General features: G+C 37.4%; 1 protein-coding gene across 1 annotated transcript in view; it reads right to left on the bottom strand.

Moving 5' to 3' along the window:
* Positions 1-3,992: 3,992 nt before the first annotated feature.
* Positions 3,993-24,448, bottom strand: part of LOC114098978 (actin-binding protein WASF1-like) — a 62,509-nt gene continuing 42,053 nt past the window's right edge. Inside the window, exons 3-5 of the mRNA XM_027943191.2 lie at positions 19,199-19,255; positions 15,204-15,328; positions 3,993-4,187 (exon numbers count right to left, since the gene is read on the bottom strand). Of these exons, the coding sequence (XP_027798992.2) occupies positions 3,993-4,187; positions 15,204-15,328; positions 19,199-19,255 (377 nt within the window). The remainder of the gene's footprint in view (positions 4,188-15,203; positions 15,329-19,198; positions 19,256-24,448) is intronic.

Below are 24,448 nucleotides of genomic sequence, written 5' to 3'. Positions count from 1 at the left end.
TCAACTTTCTCTCCCTCTTATTTACTCAATTTAACAATGGTTTATAAATTAACTGATATACTGTGTAAGCAAAGAACACATAAGGATATATTTGTGTTTTTGTGAAGTTTGTAGTTTGTCAGGGAGCCAGTGACATATTAAAATTATTACAATACAGTTCAGTAAGTGCTATTATAGAAAATAAATACAAGGTTAAGTTTTGATAAGAGGAGAGAGCCATCAATTCTGCCTTAGGGTGGTGAGGGTTAGTTCCATAGAATAAGAGACCATAGATCTGCTTCTCAAAAGATGAATAGAGAGGAAAAGTTATATAAAGGCATAAACATATAAGAAAGCATTAAGTCTTTAGTCAACTGCAAAATTTGAGCTCTAGATGGTAAGAAACAATATTAGAGATAGATAAGGGACAGATTTTGGAGAGCCTTGTGTACTGTGGAAAGGAGTTTGGACTTTGTGTAGATGCAAGGGAACCCCCAAGGTAATTAAATCACAGAGGTAACAGGATTGAGCTATAATTTAGAAAGGACTGGAGTAGTGGAGGGTAGGTTTTGCATGGAGTCAAAAAGCAAATAGCTTAAAGGAGGAACAAAGGAAAACAGCAAGTAGGCTCTCTAGGACATTAATATAAAAAATTCAGGAGTGGATTGAGGAAGGCCTGAACTAGCATAGAGGCAGAGGGGTAAAGAGAGGATAAGTCAGTTCTGAAAGATTTAGGGAAAGAATTGACAGAATATGTGACTAGACTTTTGGACTGATGCAGGGAGCCAGTGTAATGCTACTATGTTCAAATATAAAATACACAGTCTACAAAGATGAAGAATTATCAAATAATTAGTGATAAAAATTTAAATATAAACTATCTTTTGTATTACCCCAAAGAAAACATATTAGAAAAGTCTGCCACATAAAGACTTGCATTTTCTCCAGTGTATCCAAAATCTAAATGTGACTTTTTAATGAAAATATTTGAAGAAATGAATGTTTGAATTAACTTGATTATTTTCTGCTAAATCTTTAATCCATATCCAGTGACCAGGAAACACTAAACTTGGTGGAAATGGTGAAGGTGAGATTAAGAGAAGTGGGGAGAAAGACTAAGAAGAAGGGGACAATATTAGGATAGGACTCTAACAAATCCATGTCTAACCGCAAGTGTCTTCCCTGGGGTGTGGATCTTGGTTACCTAGAACCTGCCGAGAAGAAGGCAGTCTTTACTGTCCTCAGGAGCATTAAGGAAAAATACCACCTCACGTCTCCCTCGGTTCTCTTTCCTCTACTCAGAATTGGGCTAACCATAATGGCGTGGAAAGAAGTGTTGCTTTGTTCATTTTCCAGAAAGAGGGATCTGGAGGAGCCCAGGGCGACATCAAAATGAACATGAACTTGCTTTGTTCCTTGAGGCTTCATTTCATAATGCCCCTGGGGACTTGGCCTCTTCTTGATCTTAGGAAAGACCCTGGATTGGCTACACCTTTGATAATACTGGGTTCATTGGGTAGTCATTCCAACATTAGAAAGAGGGAAAATTATGCATAGAAGGTACAGATATGAAACAGAACTTTGTGTTGACTCTTTTGTAAGCGATTGAGACCTGGAATGGTGGGAAATGAGACTGGACTGGGGAGAGGGAGGGAGAGAGAAAGAGAGAGGGAGAGAGGCGCAAACTATGGATATTGAAGTGTCTTGTTTGTTGTTCAAAGAAGTTAGGATATGGGAGAGAGGGATTCCCAGAAATAACTCAGTCAAGGAAGACCCAGGATTAGGGTGTCACTTAGAAAGTCCTGAAAGCTGTGTGGAGCCTGGGTTGTGGTCCACAACAAGCCTGGGAAAGCCAAGATTTCAAGTTCCTTTTTCCCAGCAAGAACACTGATCTGACAAGGGCACTTGCGTTCGGGTGCAGCCCAGGTCTGAGAGTTCTTAATTCAGGGATTCTACTTTGAGTAAGGCATCAGGTCTTCATCATCTTTTATCAGAAATACATCTTCTTGGGCTGGAGTTGTGGCTCAGCGGTAGAACGCTCACTTAGCACATTCAAGGCCCTGGGTTCAATTCTCAGCACCAAATAAAAATAAATAAATAAAAATATTGTGTCCAACTACAATTAAAAAGAAAAAAAAAAAGAAAAGAAATACATCTTCTTTACACTGATCTTTCCTCTCACCTCTGGCCAAGAACCAGTGGTACTTGCCCTGGGTAGTCGTAGGAGGAGAGAACAGAACGTTTCTGTGGAGCTGCATTAATCACCCAGGAGAGGCAACCAGCTGCAAAACCCACAAGGAGCGTGAGCTCGGCTAAGTTTGTAAGTGTGGCTGAAACCCAACAAATACCTCACTCCTCACTCGAATTTTGCCCTCCCAACCCTTGAGCAAATATGAGTCAGCTAAGGGATAACTCAGGCAGAATATTGGAGCAGTCTGGTTCTTTACAGAGAATAAGGTTCTGTGGTTATTATCCAGGAGAATGGAAGATTTCCAGGAATTTTGGGGGGTTTCTGATTTTTCCATTTTTTTTCTTCTTTATTAGATGACTCTATAATTTTCTAATTTAATTCTCTAACACAATAAATTTTCTCTTCTTCAGAAAACTTATCCCTGTGCAGAATATTTAATAGATCCTTAAAATTTGCCAACAAACTTATTTTATTTTAAAAGGTTGTATAGGAATGAAGAAGCAAGTCTTAGATGTAGTAGATTTGTTGATCACTTAGAGGTTGAAAGACAGTTTCAATAAAATGTGTTGCTGTGATCATTTGTGTCTCATCTGAAAGACATCTTGAAGATCCAGCGCCTAGCTGGGCTTGGTGGCACATGCCTGTCATTCCAGCAGCTCGAGAGGCTGAGGCAGGAGGACCATGAGTTCAAAGCCAGACTCAGCAACAGCCTCAGCAACTTAGTGAGACCTTGCCTCAAAAAAAAAAAAAAAAAAAAAAAGGGTTGGAGATGTGGCTCAATGATTAAGTGCTCTTAGGTTCAATCCCTGGTACCAAAAACAACAACAACAACAAAAAAAAAAACCCTAATAATAATCTCGCACCTCTGACTTGATTCTCTACAACTCAGCAGCAGGTACTCTGCTTCTGAGTGCATGTAGTGTAGGGATCTCACTGTTTTTTGGGAAGCCCTGTAACAACTGCTTCCCACAGTGGTCACCCCCTACTCATAGTTCCACTCTGTTACAGGAAATAACTTTTACCCTTTTCTCATAGTACAGAAGTGACACAAATACTGAGGCTGAAGTCACAAGCACAGCAACCTTTGTGACAAACACCAGGACGGGGGCCATGTGTTGTGCAATAATCATTCTCAATTTTCTGCCCTTGGCAAATGGGTTCCTCTGTTCCCTCGTTGCCCCTTTTCCTTCTCTTTAGCCCACTCTTCAATATGTAAAATAGGGAGAATCTGGTTTTTGCCACCAATAGCATAAATTTGGTTCGTAAGCCATTTTTCAATATAGGACACCATATGTTTTGCTGCTCTGTGTTTCAGATAAAGGCCTGAGTTTTCATAAAATGAATTTTGAAGGATTTTTCTTTTTCCTGGTGAAACTTTGAAGTTTTGCTCAGAAGATGGTAGAGAGGAAATATCCAGACTTTCTGTCTCCTGGCAACAAGAGATTTCCAGAATCTTCTGCCAGCACTGTTTGGACATTTAAGACTAAATAATCTTGCTACTAAAGTCACAATTTAAGTGCAGTTTTGAAGTGTTGCCCCTCCTTGTGAGCTTCCTTCCTCTTCCTCTAGAGTGAGCGGGTAGGTGGTTGGCGGGGTATAGCAAACCATGGGAGGAAAAAGTGGGCTGGTGAATGGAATCGTTTCTCAGTGTGGTTGAGTCTCACAGCTTTTTATGGTTGTCTTGTTCCTACCTGTCTAACCCTCCTTTGACCAACTCCTTCCCTACCTCTTCACCCTCAACCCCCCAAAACCACAACCACAGTTAAATCATTAAACACATGAAACAAATAAAACTGCCTCTGTGTGAAATATGCCTCTTTGGTCACGCCATCCGGTGACAGGAGCCTCCCTTGTCAACAGTAACAGGCAGAAGTTCTCCAACCAGGCAGGCACCTAACAGACTCTGCACCCTCAAAGCAGAAGGGGGAGGAGAGGCCAGCGCCTCTGGGTTAGGACCTGTTGATTCTTGGAAGCCAGGAGAGGGTGGGGCAAAGACACTCCCAAGAACCTTGGCTAACTCAGAGGGGAGAGAAAGAGCCCTCTTGTGTTCACAGCCATGGGGCCACTTGTTCATTCAACAAAGAAATTTATGACTTGATCTCTTAGGCTCCTGGCTGAGAGGGTGGGAACAGTCTCTTGGGATTAAAAATTTGTCAGGGCTGTAAATGAAACAATTTTAAACTTTCTAATGTAAACTTTTAAGGAGGCTTTAAAAACGTACTCTCAGAATCCTACAGCTCTCCTTAATATCTAACTGAAAGGCTAAGTTCTAAAATGATACTTCTGCCTATTGCAAATTTCCTGTCCTTGTAGTCCTAGCATGAAGTGACAAGGTTATTGGTGAGCGCTCAAATTCAACTGGGAAACTTTTAGAAAATATTGGTATCTGGGCTTCACCCCAAACCAATTAAATCAGAATTACTACTGGAAGGGGTCGTAGTTCCTGATGAATTTAATGAGCAGCCAGGGTTAAGAATCACTGTGTTAGACTAACCAAATATATTCATCAATATTTTTAGAGGTTTGTTCAGTATTAGCATGGTGCTTTACTTTGGGGCTAGAGATCAAGAGGTGATGTGGACTCCCAATGAGAGGACCTGAGAATGACTACTGGAGTCTGAGGAAGAAGGAAAACCAAGAAAGAACACAGAGTCAAGGGTAGCAAAGGACAATGATTGTTTCAAGGACAACAGCTGGGTCAACAGGATTTGGTGCTGCAGAGCAACCTCATGATACTTTAAAGTGTCTCTACATTGGATGACAGGGGGATTATGGATACTCTTAGATCAGGTACAGCAAGATTTCACTTGGTTGAAGCAATAAGGATAACAAGACAAATGGAGGACTAAAATTTTGAAAATTCTAGATGTGAAGTGAGAGTCTTCCAAGGGACATAGGGCTTAGGAGTTTTTATTTTTGTATTTGTTAAGTTATGGGCAATATCTGAGGATATGTGCATGATGAGGGGAGGAAAATGGGTGGAGGTGGAGGAAGGAGAAAAGATGATTCCTGAGAATGGAGCAGGCATCCGGAGCATGGACTAACCTTGGACAGGGAGGAAAGAGAGAGTCCATTGTCATTGTAACAGGAGAGAGGACTTGTTGGTGTGGAGACATGTGGGTTTAGGCAAGGGCATGGATATAAATGGGGGACGTTTGCCTGACGGTCTTTCATTTACTCTGAAGTAGAGCTGACATTGATTGCAGGGTTTCTTAGCAAACTTTTCTCCTCTCAGGCCCCTGGACCGATTGGAGTGGCATGACATTCTCTTTTCACTTCCTCCTGACACATGGAATGGGAGAAGGGGTGCTCTGTGTGGAGGAACCTGGGGTGGAGGCAGTATGGGAAGCTCTTGGCCTTCTGCGAGGCCCTCTGTCTCCCATCACCTTTTATCTCCACCCTCACACTTCCTCCTGCAAACTGCAGAACTGTTTTGTTTCATTGTTCCTTTTTTCCTCCCATTGTGTCTGAATATCTGTCTTTGATTGGCTACTATTGCTGCTTTCCTTAAATCTTTGTCTTTTTGTCTGGATATTAAAAGTTCTATTATGAATATTGCTAAAATCGGTGCATTATAATGATACATAATAGTGAGAATTGTGATATATTCCTACATACATGTAACATATTCTGGTTTATTTCATTCTTCAGTATCTCCCCTTCTCTGTCTTCCTCCTTCCCATGATCCCTTTCTTCTTCTGTACTGGTCTCCCTTCTATTTTTATGAAATCCTCCTTTAGGGGATTTCCTTTTTTTTCTCTTAAGATTGCATGTATGAGAGAAAACATGTTACCCTGGACTTCGCAAGTCTGGCTTATTTCATTTAGTTTGATGTTCTCCAGTTCACTCCATTCTCCTGCAAATTGCATAATTTTGTTTTTTTAATGGCTGAGTAAAACTAACTCTCTCTCTCTCTCTCTCTCTCTCTCTCTCTCTCTCTCTCTCTATATATATATATATATATATATATATATGTATATCTCACATTTCTTATCTGTTCATCGGTTGGTGAATGCCTAGGCTGGTTCCATAACTTGGCTATTGTGAACTGCACTGCTATTAAACATGGGTATGCATATATCACTATATAGTATGCTGACTTAAATACTTTTGGATAAATGCCCAGGAGTGGTATAGCTGGATTATATAGTAGTTCTGGTTTTACCTTTTAGAGGAGCCTTCATTTGATTCCCATAGTGGCTTTACTAATTTAGATCCCCACCTACAGTGTGGAACAGTTGTTTCCCCCTTCATCCTTGCCAGCACTGATTGCTATTTGTCTTCCTGAGGATTGCCATTCTAACTAAAGTAAGATGGAATCTCACGTGTAATTTTGTCATTTTCCTTATGGCTAAAGATGTTGAATTCTAAAAATATAATTTTGGCTATTTGTACTTCTTTTGAGAAGTGTCTGTTCAGTTCAATCGTCTGTTTATTGATTGGGCTTTTTTTTTTTAGTGTTGAGTTTTTTGAGTTCTTCATATATTCTGGGTATTAACCCTTTGTTAGAAGGGTAGCTGGCAAAGATTTTCTCCCATTCTATAGGTTGTCTTTTCTCTCTGCTGTTTCCTTTTATGTGCAGAAACTTTTTAAATTTGCTGCCATCCCATTTATTGATTCTTTCTCTGATTTCCTGAGTTATATGTTCTATATGTTGAAGTGGTTCATTCTAATAGTTGCCAAGTTTTTGGTTTAGGTCGGTGGTCCATTTTGAGTTGACTTTTGTTCAAGGTGAGAGACAAAGGCATAATTTCATTCTTCTAAATGTGAATGTCTAGTTTTCCCAACACCACTTGTTAAAGAGGCTCTTTTATCCAATGTCTGTTTTGGCACCTTTGTCAAGAGTCAGATGACTGTAGCTGTGTGTGGTTTTTCTCTGTGTCTTCTTTTCCATTGGTTCCTGTGTGTGTTTTGATGCCAGTACTAGGCTGTCTTTGTTACTATGGCTTTGTAGTGTAATTTGACGTTGTGAGGCTTCCAGCATTGCTCTTTTTGCTCAGGATTTCTTTGCCTATTTAAGTCTTTTGTTCTTGCATATAAATTTTAGGATTGCTTTTTCTAGTTCTGAGAAGCATGCCATTGGTATTTTTTTTATGGGCATTGCATGGGATCTGTAGGTTGCTTTTGGTAATATGGACCTTTTAGCAATAATAACTCTGTCTCTCCATGAACTTGGAAGTTTTTTTCATTTTATGGTAACTTTTATAATTTTTTTTTCAGTGTTTTTAATTTTTTCTTGTAGAGGTGCTTCATCTCTTTCATTAAGTATTTTAATTTTTAAGAAACTATTATGAATGGAATTGTTTCCTGGTTTCTCAGAAGCATCATTATTGGTGTATATAAAAACTGTTGATATTTGTTATGCTGCTATAATGTTGAAAAAATTTTTTTGAATGCTGCTATAATGTTGAAATTTTTTTTTAAATCAACATTAGAAGTTCTGGTGAAACTCTTAGGGTTTTCTAAGTATAGGATCATTTAATATACAAACAAGGATAATTTCACTTCACCCTTTTCTGTTTGTATCCTTTTTATTTCTTTTGTCCAGTTTCTATGGCTAAATCTTCATGTACTGTATTGACTATAAGTTATGATAGTGGACATCCTTGTCTTGTATTTAGGAAAAATGCTTTTTGTTTTCCCCCATTCAGTACAATGTTGGTTTTGAGTTGGATATATGTAGTATTTATGATGTTGAGGCAAGTTCCTTTTATTCCTAGTTTCTTCAGGATTTTTATCATGAAGGACTGTTGAATTTTGTCAGACATTTTTTTTAATTGAAAAAATCATGTGATTTTTGTCCTTGGTTGTAATTATGTAATGTAATTACATTTATTGATTTGCATATATTGAACCATCCTTGTATCCTAGGAATGAATCCAACTTGATCATGGTGTATGATCTTTTTAATGTGGTTTTAATTCCATTGGCTAACAATTTATTAAGGATTCTTCACATATGTTCATCAAATATACTGGTTTGTAGTTTTCTTCCCTTAAGATGTCCTTATGTGGCTTTGTGTTTAGGTAGATACTGGCTTCATAGCATTAGTCTGGTATTGTTCCCTCCCTTTCTATTTCATGGAATAATTTGGGGAGCAATGGCATTAGTTATTTAAAGATCTGGAAGAGTTCAGCTGTGAATCCATCTGGTCCTGGGCTTTTCTTTGTTGGTAGGCTTTTTATTAGTGATTCTATCACATTGCTTGTGACTGATCTGTTTAGGTTTTATATCTTCTTGGTTCAATTTTGTTCGGTGGTATGTGTCCCAAAATTTAACCATTTCTTCTATATTTTCTAATTTATTAGAATATAAGTTGACAAAATTGTCCCTAATGAAGCTGTGGATTTTAGTGGTGTCTACTGCAACATCTTTTTGCCAACATCTTTTTGGCTAAGGGTTTATCAATCTTGTTCATCTTTTCAAAGAACCCACTCTTTATTTTATTGGTCCTTTGTATTGTTCTATTGTTCTCTATTCATTAATTTCAGCTCTGATCATCTTTATTATTTCTTTCCTTGCACTGGCTTTGGGAAGAATTTTCTTGTTTTTCTAAGACTGAGATGCAGCTTTAGGATATTTGGGATCTTTCTGATTTTTTTTTTTTTTTTGAGCACTCCTAGCTATAAACTTTCTTCTTAGAACTGCCTTTGCTGTGTCCCATAGGTTCTGGTATGTTGCATTTCTATCTTGTTGGACTCTAAGAATTTTTAGATTTCTCCTCTCATTTCTTTGATCATCCATTCAACATTAAAACATTAAAAGTATATTATTCAGCTGGGTGTGGTGGTGGACGCCTGTAATCCCAGCAGCTTGGGAGGCAGAGGCAGGAGGATCGTGAATTCAAAGCCAGCCTCAGCAAAAATGAGGTACCTGTCTCTAAATAAAATACAAAATAGGGCTGGGGATGTGACTCCGTGGTTGAGTGCCACTCAATTAATCCCTGGTACCCCTTTCCCTGCAAAAGTGTATTATTCCATCTTCATGTGTCTGTATAGTTTTTCTTGTTGATTTCTAATTTCATTGTATTATAATTCAATAATATCCAAGTAAGTATTTGAACTTTTTTAGGACTTGTTTTAGGGCCTAAAATCTGATCTATTTTGGAGAAAGTTTCACGAACATCTGAAAAAGTGTATTTTAGCTGTTGGTTGATATATTCTATAGATGTCGTTGATCTGTTTTCACCTCTCAAAGCTCAAGCCTGGGAAAGATATGGTGGAGACACTGAAAGATGGATTCAAATATAGTATGCAAGAGCTACCAGAAGCAGCTCAACATCAGCTTTCTTCTTAGAAAGGCATAGGTCTGGCTCACTTGGTTCGAAATCCCGTTAGAAATCAGGCAGTCTTTGCTCACAGTTGCTGGTTGGCAACTGTGATTGTGAGTTGACAGGATGATTCACCTAGTGGAAAAACTGATTAAGAACATTAAAAAATTATAAATTGTGATATGGCCTAAAATAATAATAATTCTTTTTTTTTCCCTGCAATTCTGAGATTGATCCCAGGGCCTCACATGTACCAGGAAAGTGCTTTACCACTGAGCTACATCCCCAGGCCCTGAAATTTTAAAAATAAACAATTTTATGTATGATAAGATATACATAAAATTTACCATCTTAAATACATAGTTAAGTAATACTAAGTATATTCACGTTTTCATGCAATCTCCAGAACTCTTTTTATCTTGTAAACCTGAAACAACTCCCCATTCCTTCTTATCCCAACTTCTGGCAACCACCATTCTACTTTTTTGTTGTAGGAATTTGATAAAAAGTAGGGACTTTATATAAGTGGTATTATACAGCATTTGTATTATTTCACTTAGTGTAAGGTCCTCAAAGTTCATGCATGTTGTGGCATGTCTCAGAACAACCTTCCTTTTTATGGCAGAATAAAATTCCCACTGTATGTATATGCCACATTTTGTTTATCCAGTCATCTGTTGATGGATACAACTTTAGTCTATTGTGATTACTGCCATATGAAAATGGATGTACAAATATCTGTTTGAGTCTCTGCTTTCAATTCTTTAGGCTATATATTCAGAAGTGAAATTGCTAGATAATATGGTAACTAGTTTTGATTTTCAAGGGAACCATCATACTGTTTTTCCATGGTGACTCCACCATTTCATATTCTTTCCAGCCATACACAAGGGTTTCAATTTCTCCATCTCCATACCCAAACTTGTTATTTTCTATTTTTATGACATTAGCCTTCCTAATGGGTGTGGAGTGGTATTCCACTGTGTTTTTCACTTGCATTTTCCTAAGTTTACTGCTATTGAACATTTTTCCGTGCTCATTGACCATTGGTGCATTTTCTTTAGAGAAATGTCTATTCAAATCCTTTGCCCAGTTTTAGTCAGTTTTTAAAAAGTATTTTTTAGTTGTAGTTGGATACAATACCTTTATTTTATTTATTTTTATGTGGTGCTGTGGATCGAATCCCAGGGCCCCAAATGTGCTAGGTGAGGGCTCTATCACTGAGCCACAACTCCAGGCCCTTTAGTCAGGTTTTTAAAAAATGTTTTTATTAGTGCATTATAGTTTTAGTTGCTGTTGAAAGAATATTTAAATTTTTTTCTGATATGTATTTTAAGCAACTTGGTAGGGTCTCATTAGGCCTTTTTATTTTTCTCCACTGATTCTGTCACAATCTCTGTTGTGAAACAGTGGACTCTTTGAGGTTAATTTCAATTTTAAGTAGCGGTAATGGTGACTTTCTCTGTTCTTTAATTTTAATTTATGTGTCTGTGTCAGTTTTTAGATGAGTCAGATGTTATGTCTCTTCAGGAAGGTATTCACTAATTTCTGTGCTGATGTCATGGTTTTCTGTCAGGAGCAGTGGCTCAGGATCAAGCATGCCATTTTTGGGATGTGTTTTGTTAGATTGAGCTGCATAGCTCTATTGGATTCTGTGGTAGTGGTATATATTCTGGAACCAACACAAACCAACACAACCCACTAGAGCCACAGAAGTTCAATTCTGCCCCAAGTTAATGGCAGTAATATTAAAGGTCATAATTGGCAGATGAAAAGGGTGACTAGCTTCTAACCTAGAAATCTTTCAGGCCAAGGTACCTCCTATGTGCTCTAAGTGCAGAAGCTTGGGGCTTCACTGCATTTGTTAGTGTCTTGGGTACAGATCCAAAGCTGCTCTTTTGAGGACAGTCTTATTTACCTACTGGTGTTCTCAGCCCAATCTATGTTTAAGGCCACACTACGAGGCAAGAGCATAAATCAGACTCTCATTTCCTTAATGTTCTCCATGTCTGGAGTTTTGACACGATGATCTCAATTAAGTATGAAGATACAAATTCACTGGTAACCTCAAAATTTTGTTTGGTTTTCTGTAGAAAACCATTAAATTCTGGATGAGAAAAAAAGATAATGTGAGAAATATAACCAGAGAGCGATGCTAAACACTCATTTCTTTAGTGTCTCTGAGCTCTTTCCTGGTATTAAGTCACTGTACTCTGAACTCAATTCTACAGTATGTTGCTCTGATGCAATAGAAAATTCTGGGCCCTAATTAAGACCTAACAACATTCTCTCAACATTTACAGAGGCTCTCCAATGGATAGAACTACCTGGGATTTTTTTTTTTCCTTATTGTTTGTTAAAGATCAAAGCCAGGAATTTTTTTTTTCTGGATGAAGTTTCTCTCTCTCTCTCTCTCTCTCTCTCTCTCTCTCTCTCTCTCTCTCTCTCTTCCTTAAAGGGAATATTAAGTTATATAGCCCCATGATTTATTTGCTTTTACCCTGTCAGAAAAAATCAGTTTTAACCTCATTCTTTTTTTAATCCAGTATTTTTCGATATGAGCATTTGTTAACTTTGCTTTTTAATGTTTTATATTCTTTTTTAGTAGCTTTATGGAGGTATAATTTATATGCCACAAAATAAAACTTCTAAACTGTACAATTCAATGCTTTTTTTTTCTTTGTAAATTTACAGAGTTCTACTGCCATCGTCACAATACAAATTTAGACTATTTCCATCATCCCCCACGTCCCCAATCCCTTCTCCTAGCCCTTGGCAACTCACCTATCTACTTTCTGTCTCTATAGATTTGCCAATTCTGGATAATTCATATAAACAGAAACATAATCTATAGCTTTTTGTGACTGGCTTCTTTCATTAGATCTTTTTCGAGAAAACTACATGCATGTAATACCATGTATCAGTACTTCAGTCCTTCTTTTTTTAATATTTTTTAGTTGTCAATGAATCTTTTATTTAATTAATTTATTTTTATGTGGTGCTGAGAATCAATCCCAGGGCCTCACACATGCCAGGCAAGCTCTCTACCACAGAGCCACAACCCCAGCCCCCAGTCCCTCTTATTGATGAATAATATTCCACCACAGGGATATACTGTACTATGTTTATCCATTTACCAGTTGATGGTCATTTGTTTCCAGGTTTTGAACATTATAAACAATACTTCTATGAACATTCACATTCAAGTCTTTGTGTGGATGTATATTTTTACTTCTATTGAGTAGATACCCTAGAGTAGAATTGCTGGGTATTGTTAATTTATGTTTAACTTTTAAAGAAACTACCTCTTTTCCAAAGTAGCAGTACCATTTTACATTTTAACCTATAATGTATGAGGGTTCTGGTTTCTCTATGTCCTAGTCAACAATCATCATTGTCTGCCTTTGGGATCCTAGTCATTTAAGTGGTAGTGTGCTGTGGTATCTCATTTTGGTTACAATTTGCATTTCCCTAGTGACAAATGATATTAAGCATCTATTTTTAAAAAATTATTTTGTAGTTGTAGATGGTCAGAATGCCTTTATTTGTTTATTTTTATGTGGTGCTGAGGATCAAACCCAGTGCCTCATGCATGCTAGACAAGTGCTCTGCCATTGAGCTACAGCCCCAGCCCCTAAGCATCTTTTTTTAAAATATATTTTTTAGTTGTAGTTGGACACAATACCTTTATTATTTATTTATTTATTTATTTATTGTTATGGGGGTGCTGAGTATCAAAGGGCTTTGCACAAGCTAGGTGAGTGCTCTACTGCTGAGCCACAACCCCAGCCCCAATGTTAAACATCTTTTAATGTGTGTGTTGGACATATATATATATATATATATATATATATATATATATATACACATATATATATATATATATATATATATATATTTTAGATGGGATCAGGTGGGCCTCAAACTTCTGGGCTCAGGTGATCTTCCTCAGCCTCCTAAGTAGCTGGGGCTACAGACGCACATCACTAATGTCTGGTTTATGTGTCTTCTTTAGTGGAAATTTTTTTTTCAAATACTTTGCATATTTCAAAGAATGGATTGTCTTCTTATATTGAATTATAAGTATACTTTATGTATTCTGGATATAAATTCCTCATCAGAAACATGCTTTGCAAATATTTTCTCCCATTTTTGACTTTTTAAAAAAATTTTCTTGCTGGTATCTTTTGAAGTGCAAAACTTCTAAATTTTGATGAAGTCCAGTTCATCAACTTTTTCTTGTATGAATTGTGCTTTATCTAAGAAATCTTAAATTACTCTGAGATAACAAAGATTTTCTCTTATGTTTTCCTGTAAAAATCGTATAGTTTTCTCTTATATGTCAGTAAAAACTATTAGGTCTGTGATTCATTGAGTTATGTATGATGTATAGTTTGAATTAACCCTTTCCTTGGGGATACCTAATTGTTCCAGCACCATTTGTTAAAAAGATGACTTGTGTATTGTTGACTCTGTTTTTTAAAAAATTGTTTGTGCCTTTAAAGAAAAGGTAGAGTAGGTGGGGCAAAATAATTAATTTATGAATGAAGATGAAGATACTCTTGCATTAAAGTTCAAAGCACTTGAATGAGAGAATGAGTATCTGGCTGATGTTTTAAAGAATATCTTAAACAACAATTTTATTTTGTTTGTTTCCTTCATCTCCCCATTCTCTCCCCAGCCCTGCACTGAACATCTGCTGCTGTCCTGTGAGGGGAAGTGAAAGATTTAGGTCAGGCATAAAAACAAACTATCTTTGCTGCACTGTTCCCTTTTAAGAAAAAAAACCCACACTGCTGGGTCAATTTAGTTCTGAATTACCCTATATCAACAATTCTATAGTGATTTTTAGAAGTTGGCTTTTCCCAGCAAGAAAGACTGCTATTGCGTGGCCTGGGTGTTATGAAATCCATCTGGCTGGCCACTTTCAAGGATGCTGACAAAAGTCGAGAGACCCCGTTCCTCAAGTATCACAGGACTTTCCCTTACATTTGCTTTACTGATACATTTCTTATAAGAAGTACCTTAGAAGAACTTGATGAGAGCTGGAAATTTTACCCATTTATATCCTACACGTATCTCTTGTGCTAGGTAAGGGTAGGCCCTTAGGATGTAAGAATAGGTTCAGTTGACTAATTCAAGGCAACAAGACCAGCATCCTTGGGGAAGTTGTCTCCGGAAAAATATTATCCATTCTGCTTACGTCTTTAAAAAGAACAGAACAATTATATCTTCCTTTATGGAAATTTACTGGGTTCCTCTGTTTGATAGTGCTGACCTAGCCGCTATAACTGGGCTACTTTTATCCTCTGGCTTTGCCAAAGTTCCCTCACAATTAAGGCTGTGGCATCATCATCATCAATAAAATAATAGTCAATATGAGTATAACACTTATATACCAGACACTCTTTTCCTGCATTACCGATATTAGCTCATTTAACTGTTTCTTGGGTGTATACATTAAAGTGCATTATTGGAGGGAGTTGGGGGTGTAGAAGCAATTGATATGGCATTTGGAGTAAAGGAAATCCCTCTCCTAAAAGAGCTTTGAAGTCAGAGGAAAGGCTTAAGATGATGCTTGAGGGGTAAAGCTGAATAGTGGAATCCTTTCTTGAGGCCCCATTTTTTCTTCACTTCTAGAATTTGAGGCAAAGTGAGAGGGAGGAAACATTGGTCTTCAAGTCTGTGCTTTGATTGGGCATATTATTTTGTTGTTCTTCCTCAAGAGCTTCCAGGAGCCCTATCCTCCTCCACCTCCAGTACCTGCTTTAGCGTCTGAGTTCCTCTGTGTGGAACTGGACCACTTTCCAGTTGTCCATGCTTGTCCATGGCAAGCTGGGTCGCTGTTGATGCTTTCTCATCCTGTGTTTCACTGTGGTAGCCATTTGCTGGAAGAGGGAAGCTTCAGCACAGAGGGGAACAGCCTCCAAAATTCCAGCCTACTACTGGTCAGAACCAGAAATCTCATTGAATTTAGGATTTCACCAGTATACAAACATTCTGGTTTCCTCTAAGCAGGTTTTTTTTTTTTTTTTTTTTTTTAACATTAAAACAAAGTCAGGAGCAAGTTTTCTTGGAGGAATGAAAGGCAAGGCAAGAAACTGTGAGCACAGGGTATCTAAAACAAGGAGAGGAGTTAGAAAGAGAGGAAAAATTGGGAAATGTTTGACTACCTTGGAGTTTTTTCTGAGGGGTTAGCAGAGATACAGATAGATTTTTCATTGTTGCCCCCCAAATTCCACCAGAATTCTAACAGTAGCCTTCACCAGTGTATATACCCTCCTTTGTTGTCTAATACAGAGGGTCTACTCAAATGATGGGGATGTCTAGATAGAGAAGAAAGATTCAGGTCATTGCAAATAGGAGTGAGAGCTAGTTTTGGACAGGTAGTGCCTGTGGACAGGTGGTGCCTAGAGATAGCTTTAGGTGGTTATTTCCTTCACTGGTGCTTTGATACTCACCCAGCTGCTATAGTTTCAATCTTGAATGTCCCCTGAAAGCCCATGTGCTAAAGGCTTGGTCCTCGGACCGTCGCACAATTAGGACGTTGTGGAACCTTTAAGAGGTGGGGCCTAGTGGAAGGAATTTAAGTCATCAGGGGTTTGCCCTTGAAGGGGATTTTTAGACTCAGCCTTTTCTTGTCTCTGTCTTTGCTTCCTGGATACCACAAGGTGAAAAAGCCTCCTCTGTGCAAGCTCCTGCCATGATATGCTGTGCTGCCAACAGGTCCAAAGCAACAGGGCCAAGCAACTATGAACTGAAACCTCTGAAACTCTGGGACAAAATAAACTTTCCTTTTAAAATATTGATTATACCAGGTATTTCGTCCCAATGATGAAAAACTAACACACCTGCCAATCTGGGTGTGTGTCTAAGATGTTCTTAAAGTTCTCCTGAACTTGACTGAACATAAGCAGGCTTCTTTCTGACTGTTGGCTTCCTACATCCCTTTTCTTATTTACTTTAGAAAGCTTGCAATTGCAAATTCTTTGTTTCTTCAAGGCATAAATCTTCTCCCAGCCTCCTGGCAGTTTTACAGGCCAGGAAAGTCTTTCTCAAGGGCCTGAGGCCTTTTGTTTGAAATGCAAACGTCAAGAAAGATAGGGCCTTTATCTCCCAGTCTGTGGGAGGGAGGAATCTAACTTCAATAAGTAGCAACAGCAAACATAGATGGTTTACTCACAGTGACCAACCTTCTCCACCAATGTCCTCAGTATTTTTCCATTAGCTCATCGTAGTGCTTTAAAACTCTCCTTTTTTTTTAACGTATCATCTACATTTTTTTATTTTTTTAATTTCTTACATACATGACAATAGTGGAATGCATCTTTTTGTTTTAAGAGAACTGAATTCAATCTCTCTCCCTTATTACAATATATTTGACCCCTTGGCAATAGTCTTAAATAAAATCTTGCTTGTCTTTTTAACTGTATCTTGTGCAATTTGCCTTCAGCATATGGAAACTCTCACAGTATTTTACCTAAACTGACTCCCAGTGAGTTTGAAAAGCCATTAACCCAGAATATAGGATAACTTTGTCATGGTGTGCTGTTACTGGGATTCTGCCACGTAAAACATTTCACATGCCATCAATCACATTTCATGAGTCCAAAACCAAAATGTTTCTTCTTTGTCATGAGATACACAAAATGTCCCAACTACGAGCACAATTTTATATACACATATACACATGTACACACAATTAGTAATAAATACTTAGTTTTTTTTCGTAGCCCCTATATGCCAGACCCTGTATTCTTTCTGTATATAGTACTTTTTTCTCATTTAATCCTTACAGTATTTCTATGAGTTAGATACCATTATTTATTTCACAGATGAGGAAGCTGAGGCTTCCTCCTGCTTATCCTTTAAGGATTCACTAAAGGTAATCCTACCTCATTAGGATTCTGCTCAGTGGGAAATCTGTTTTCCAAAGAGATTAAGGATGAGCTTCTGTTAAGTTTTGGCTCTATCCAACCTACAAGAAGCATTGTAGATTTTACTATGCCTTGAATTTCATCTCAAAGTTCCTCTGTTCTTCATTCCCTTTGTGTTTGTCAGGTGTAATTCTACTTTTGTGGCCTGGCGCAAGCTCTTGGAGCAGTCATTCTGATCTTGCTTTGGGGTTGCTCAGACAAGGAGAGCTGGGGATCTCCCCTGGTGCTTCCAGCACTTGGTATGGACTTCCTCAGTGGAACTTGAAGATGGTAGCAATTTCCTCTCTGATTCATACATAGGAAGAGATTGCAACATTTTTTTTTTTTGTCATTCTCTCAAGCATCTGTTCCCTTAGCAGCACTTGAGTGATGAGTCTTACTCAACAGTGCTCTATGATGTCACCATCTCATACCTGATGACATCACAGGGCTCAATTATAACAAGAGCATCAGGAAGTAGACAGAGCAATAATTTCTACTTATTTCAAAATATCAGTAATAATAGAGAAATAAAACCCTGTTAAAAGTATCTAAGTCTTTCTAGCTTCCAAGTTTTTTGTCCCCCCTGAGATGGAAGGGTTTTTCCATACTGACTAATTTCTGTAGCTTTTTTATCAGTCTATACTTATAAGCCTCACGGGCGAAATTCCAGAATACTGCATTACCCCCCAAAACCATCTCTGGGACTATGAATGGTTCCATGCACTGAGGCAGGTGCTGGGCTGTGTTTTTCACCAGAGTCACCTGTCATGTGGAATGTGGTGAGGTTTTATTCTTTGAACCCGGCAAAAGCACTGTGGGGTTATGGACCGTGGCCATTTGAATTTAGGATGGCAGTGGTGAGGTGGATAAGGTGTCTTATCTCAAACTTCTCTCCTTTAACCTATTGGCATGACTCCGTCTCACTAGGCCTCTAACTCATACAACGCCTGCCTTGGATAAATATAAAAATATTACATTTATTTATTATTGGCGTCACCTCTTGTTTTTCCGTGTTGATGGGGTATTTTATAGAAATTAACACATACTGTTCTAAACAAGGAAAGTTGAAAGATTTCAAAGAATAATTTCCCTTAATTATAAGCACTTTTTGGTATGAGAACTTACTCATTTTATAGGTCAGTTTGTACCCTTTAAATATGCATTTTAAAAGCTAGCATTTATTGGTTTTTATCACAAAATTAAGCACTTTAAGCAGTTTTTCCCCCCTAATCTTTCAGTGTTTTATTCTAGAGCTTTGTTGTTCTACAAATAAAAGTACAAGGCCCCTGTCCAAAGAGAAGGTATGTCTTTAAGAGCAGCACAAATGAAGAAAAATTAAGGGACTGGGACTATGGCTCAGCAGTAGTGCACTTACCTGGCATGTGTGAGACGCAGGGTTCAATTCTCAGCATTGCATATAAATAAATAAAATAAAAGGTCTATCAACAATTTAAAAATATTTACAAAATTAAGATAAAGCAAGATTGAAAATCAGATAACACGTGGATTAATGATGACAATAAGGCTCCAATCCTTCTATAAATGAATCTACTCAAATTTTATTTTAAAGTAAGAAAATGATAAAAATACACATATGGAGTCAATCTGGGAAAACAAGTGAGTCTTTTCTCGGATGCCCCCAGAAACAACCTGCAATTAATTAGTGGCTACAAAATAATATATGATTAAGCAGAATGAAAGCAGCTCATAAATAAGTTGGGGGTAAATCATGTGTTTGTAAAGTCAGAAAAGAAATCTGAGATGATTTGGTAAATACTGCATTTTTGACAGGCTAACTTCTGAAGATATCATTAGACCTCATGACTCAGAGTCAGTTACCTGCTGTCTTGTCACTAACATCTTCAGACAACATATTTAACCTCTGATGTTCTTCATCTATAAAATAAGCAAAATAGTTTGCATATTAATTGAGATAATCTCTCAAATGTTCTTAATACAGTCCCTGTTCACAACTGCTCAAGAAATGTTAAGAATTATTAGAGATGGTATAAAGTGGTAGATAAAGGAGCAAGCAATGGCCAGACCACCTTGCTACTCTTGTGGCTCTTTTCTACCTGTCCTTAGAACTGAATCATCAATGACTGAGTCTTTCAGTTGATGTCAGACAATAATGGAATTATCAAAGAAATCTTTCACAAAGTGCTTCTCGGAAGTGAGACTTTTTCATTACAAAAGATTCTCAGAAGGGAGCAGATATTTACTATTCATGAAGCTGCATACACCCTCACCATTAAGATGGCAAAATAAGAAATCAAAAGTGGAATTCTTTACCTTAGAATGTCTGGTACCCTTGGAGTCCACTATATCTTGACCTCTTGCAGCCCTCAGAGATGTTGCTGTCAGCCAGTTACTCATAGGAAGATGAAAAAAAGAGGCAGAGAGAATGTGAATATATGTTACATTGATATTTTGCAGAAGTCAAAAAGTTTTTACCTAATATCCAGTGTGTATAGCCTGAGAATAGGATGATTTGTAAAAATATGCATTTTAAAAGCTAGCATTTATCGGTTTTTATCACCAAATTAAGTACGTTATTTCAGAAAATTTAGAATGCATAAATAAATAAAAAAGAAGAGAAAATCATTAATGTTAACATTTTGATGCATTTTCTTCCAGCTTTTATAGAAAATATTATGTCTATGCATTTATACTTTTAATATGGGTCTTTTAATTTCTAAATTTCTAAAGAATCAGTGTATCAACTTTGGTTTTCTGGACACTGATTTTCATTAGAAGACTTTGTTGAATATGTTGGAGGAGTCTTGTTGTTCAAAATTACTCTTTGGTTCTTCCTGAGTTCTGGTAGAACAGAACTGTGCTTCTCAAAGTGTGGTCTGGGAATCAGTAATCCCAGCACCAACTGGGAGCATATTAGAAATGAAGAATTTTGGATCCCAGCCCAGACTTAGTGAATCCCAAACTGAATTTTAAAATGATTTCTGGATATTTGTGCATGCATTTAATTTTGAGTAATACTATTGTAGGAAAAAGTTGACAAAGCATCTTTTCTCTAAAAGAGTTGCTGAGGGCCTGATTAGTCCCTACTCCAAGGACAATATCCTCTCCTAGCAGACAATCAACCACTTCCTGAACTCTCACTTTCACAAAAACACTGTTGGAAAAAGAATGAACTCCTAAACAGCCAGCAGGAAAACATTGAGGCATCTCTCCCAGAAAGGAGATGTAAGACACAAAATAAATCTGGGAAGCACAAACATGCCAGTAAAACTCTGCAAATCCAAAGTCTGTATTGTTCAACACTTTATTACATTATCAAATTACTTTTCCTGCGCTTACTGTTGAATTACCAGGAAATGGTGCTGAAGCAATTGAAAAGCCCAGCAATAAAGTTCACCAATTGCATTTTCGTTGTGGGAGCTTTTGGTGTAGGTGTCTATTGACTTGGAGTTGAGACCCGCTCAGAAAACAAACAATAGAAAGAAAATACTTCAAAACAACATGTTCTGGAATTGGAGCAGCTTTAAAAATGGAAGTAGACATGCTTTCTCACCCTCAGACCCCTTATTTGCTGGAATCAGAATGTATCTACAAAGCTGGGTTGTGGCAATTTTATGGTGAATATGACTAATGATAGCTCATATTTTTCAGCATTTTATGATTCACAATATACTATGTCAGTGCTTCTAAAACTTTAATGTTCATACAAATTACCTGGGGATCTTGTTAAAATGAGAACACTTTTTTTTTTTCCCCAGTAGGTCTATGGTGGAATCTGAATTTTTGCTTTTCTGAGGTGGTGCTGATATTGTTGGTTCACAAACCATGCTTTGAGTAGCAGGTACTTAACCCTGATTTCTCTAGAGAATCACAAAATTATATAAGATAGGTAGAGTTACCATTTCTCCCCTTCCTTTCCGAGATGCCCAGATGATGATCAGATTATTAACTATAGCCAACGCATGTTCATTAGGATCTCCAGAACTTACTCATTTTACAGTTCAGTTTATACTCTTTAAACAATAGCTCCTATTTCTCCTACACCTGCAGCCTCTGATAACCAGCTTTCTACTCTGTTTCTGTAAATTTGATTTTAGATTTCCCATATATGGTGAGATGCTCTAGTATTTGTCTTCCTGTGACTTATTCCATTTAGCATAATATCCTCCAGGTTCATCTATGTTGTCACAAATGACAGAATTTTCTTCCTTTATAAGACTGGCTCATATTCCATATTTTCTTTATTTATTCATTACTAACAGATGTAACTTTTTTCCCCCCATGTCTTGGCCATTGTAAATAATGCTACAGTGAACATGGTAGTGCAGATAGCTCTTGGAGACAGTGATTTTTTTTCCCCCTATGGATATGTACCTAGAATTGGGATTGGTAGATTATGTGATAGTTTGATTTTTCTTTTGTTTTTCTGTTTTTTTTAGGAACCGCTACACTGTTTTCCATAATGGCTATACAAATTTACTTTTCTATCAACAGTGTACAAATTTTCCCTTTTCTCCACATTCTCATCAATACTTGTTATCTTTTATTTTTTGGATAAAGGCCATCCTAACACATGTGGTGAGAATCTCTCTGTGATTTGGAGTTGAATTTCCCTGGTGACTAGTAATTTTTTCATACACCTGTTGACTGTCTGCATGAATTCTTTGGAACATTGTTCAGGTCTTTGCCCATTCTTTTTTCAGTTGGGTTATTTGTGTGTGTGTGTGTGTGTGTGTGTTTTATTATTGAGTTCTTTATATATTTATATATTTTGGATATTAACTCTTTATCTGATATATAGCTCTCCCACTTTGTAGATTGCCTTTTCATTTTGTTGATTATTTCCTTTGCTGTGCAGAAGCCTTTTAGTTTGATTCAGTCCCATTTATTTATTTTTGCTTTTGTTGCTTTTGGTGTTTTATCCCCAAAAATCATTGAAGAAAATTTTTCTTTTCTTTTTTTTTTGTTACGAGGGATTGAACCCAGGGGCGCTTAACCACTGAGCCACAATCCCAGCCTTTTAAATTTTTATTTTGAGGCAGGGTATTGATAAGTTGCTTAGGGCCTCGCTAAGTTGTTGAGGCTGGCTTTGAACATGCTATCTTCCTGTCTCAGCTTCCTGAGGTGCTGGGATAACAGGCATGTGCCCCTGCACTTGGCTGAATACAGTTGTTCAAAGTTTTGGTATTAATGAATTCTTCTCCCACTTCTTTGATTTTTAAAAATTAATATTTTCTTTAGGTAATTTTTGAGAATTTTATTGTGAATTTTATTTCTGGGAATTTTGAATTAAAATGCTGGATTGAGCACATTTACTTTTATTCCTTCAAACGTTTTATAAAATGTCAATAAATGGGTTTTTTTTTTCGAGAAAGGTATAAACTTACAAGGATAAAGCAAACAACGGAGGAGACAACATTGGAACAATTTGAGATACTTAATAAAGCTGAGCCTGAGCAGTGGGAAACTGAGGATAAATCTGTTTTATACTATCAAATCCATAAAGCATGAGGAATTGGCACATGGGAACTCCTGGAAGTGGAGAGATACTGCTATATAGGACATCATTGGTTTAAAATGTTTAAAAAGCAGTTTGGAGGGCTGGGGTTGTGGCTCAGTGGTAGAATGCTCACTTAGCATGCATGGGGCACTGGGTTCGATCCTTAGCACCACATAAACATAAAATAAAGATATTGTGTTCACCTAAAACTAAAAATAAATTAATAAATAAAGCAGTTTGGGATCACTACTTTCTCTCTCCCACAATTCCTTCTCCTTTCCAACTGTGCCTCACAGAATGGCTTCTGCAAAGCAGGCTCATTCAGCCATCAACAGGGTAGTGACTTAAGAATGTACCATGAACATTTTCAAGCTTGTCCATGATGTGGGCTTCAAGAAGCATGGCCTGGTGGCATTCAATGAGATCCAGACATTGATCATGAAGGAGGTGGTGCGTACAGATATGTGCACTGATACCAGGCTTAGCAAAGGTGTCTGGGCCAAAGGAAGAAGAAATGTCCCATATTGTATGCCTATGTGGTTTCCCAGAAAACATAATGAGGTTGAAGTGTCATCAAACATGCTCTGTACTTTGGTTACCTGTGTACTTGCTACCACTAAAACAATCTGTAGACAACCAATGTCTGATTGTTCAATAGTTACAAGACTACAAAAAATAAAAAATAAAAAAATAAAAGCAGTTCCATCTTCTCTTCCAAAAAATATCCACAGACTTACAATTGTTTTCTTCCCAGCCCATCCTGGAGGACAGCTGAAGAAAATTGCTCACCAGAGATTGTAAAACAGAGGGTTCCTGTGCTAGGATTTGTTAGGAACAGTTAAGGGTAGGACTATAATACTGATTCCCCCTTTTTCCTCAGACTTCTACACTTAACTTAAAAAATGTTGATAGGTAGAGCAATGTCTTCTAGATAGGAGACTGGAAGATCCTTTTGTAGGAAATGGACTTTGGGGAAGGGGCTCTCCAAGGAAGTGAACTGGCTAGATCAACAAGTACAATGAGGTTCATGGTAGACAAACCTCAATCTTAGGCTTGGAACTTCCAATCCGCACCTTTGGGTCCCCTCCTAAATATGAGTAGACAAACAAGTCCCCCAGCTAGCTGAGAACAGATATCACCTTGAAATATAAAGACCAAAATAAACACACAGGAATAAAGGCAACTTAGGAAAAAAAGATTTTATTTTCCAGAGGAAACTCTACTTAAAAATCATAATTACTGTCCTTAGAGAGATATAAGATAATATTGAAACCAGAGTTTGAGATAAAACTTGATTCTCTGCTTCTGTTGGCAGGTGGGGCCTATGCAAGCTGCATGCCTCTGTGTCTGAGAAAGCACATTTTAGAGTTAGCAGATAATCACAGTAGGAAACACATTTTCCTTTCCCTTAGACTGAGAACAATAATTTACTCTGGGTGATTGCACAATGACCAGCATGGAGAAGGAATCAATGAATCAAATAAAATGCTCAGTTGAACATCTTTCTAATAAAGTAGAACACACTGAGGACAGAATCTCAGAGATAGAAGACAAAGTGGCCGACCTTGAACACTCAGACACAAGAAGATGTCATAATAGTAAATAGTTAT

The sequence above is a fragment of the Marmota flaviventris genome, chromosome 8 (assembly GCF_047511675.1).
Source record: "Marmota flaviventris isolate mMarFla1 chromosome 8, mMarFla1.hap1, whole genome shotgun sequence".
NCBI classification, from domain to species: Eukaryota; Metazoa; Chordata; class Mammalia; order Rodentia; family Sciuridae; genus Marmota; species Marmota flaviventris.
Note: the sequence above shows the minus strand (reverse complement) of the source record. Positions and strands in the feature narration are given on the sequence as shown.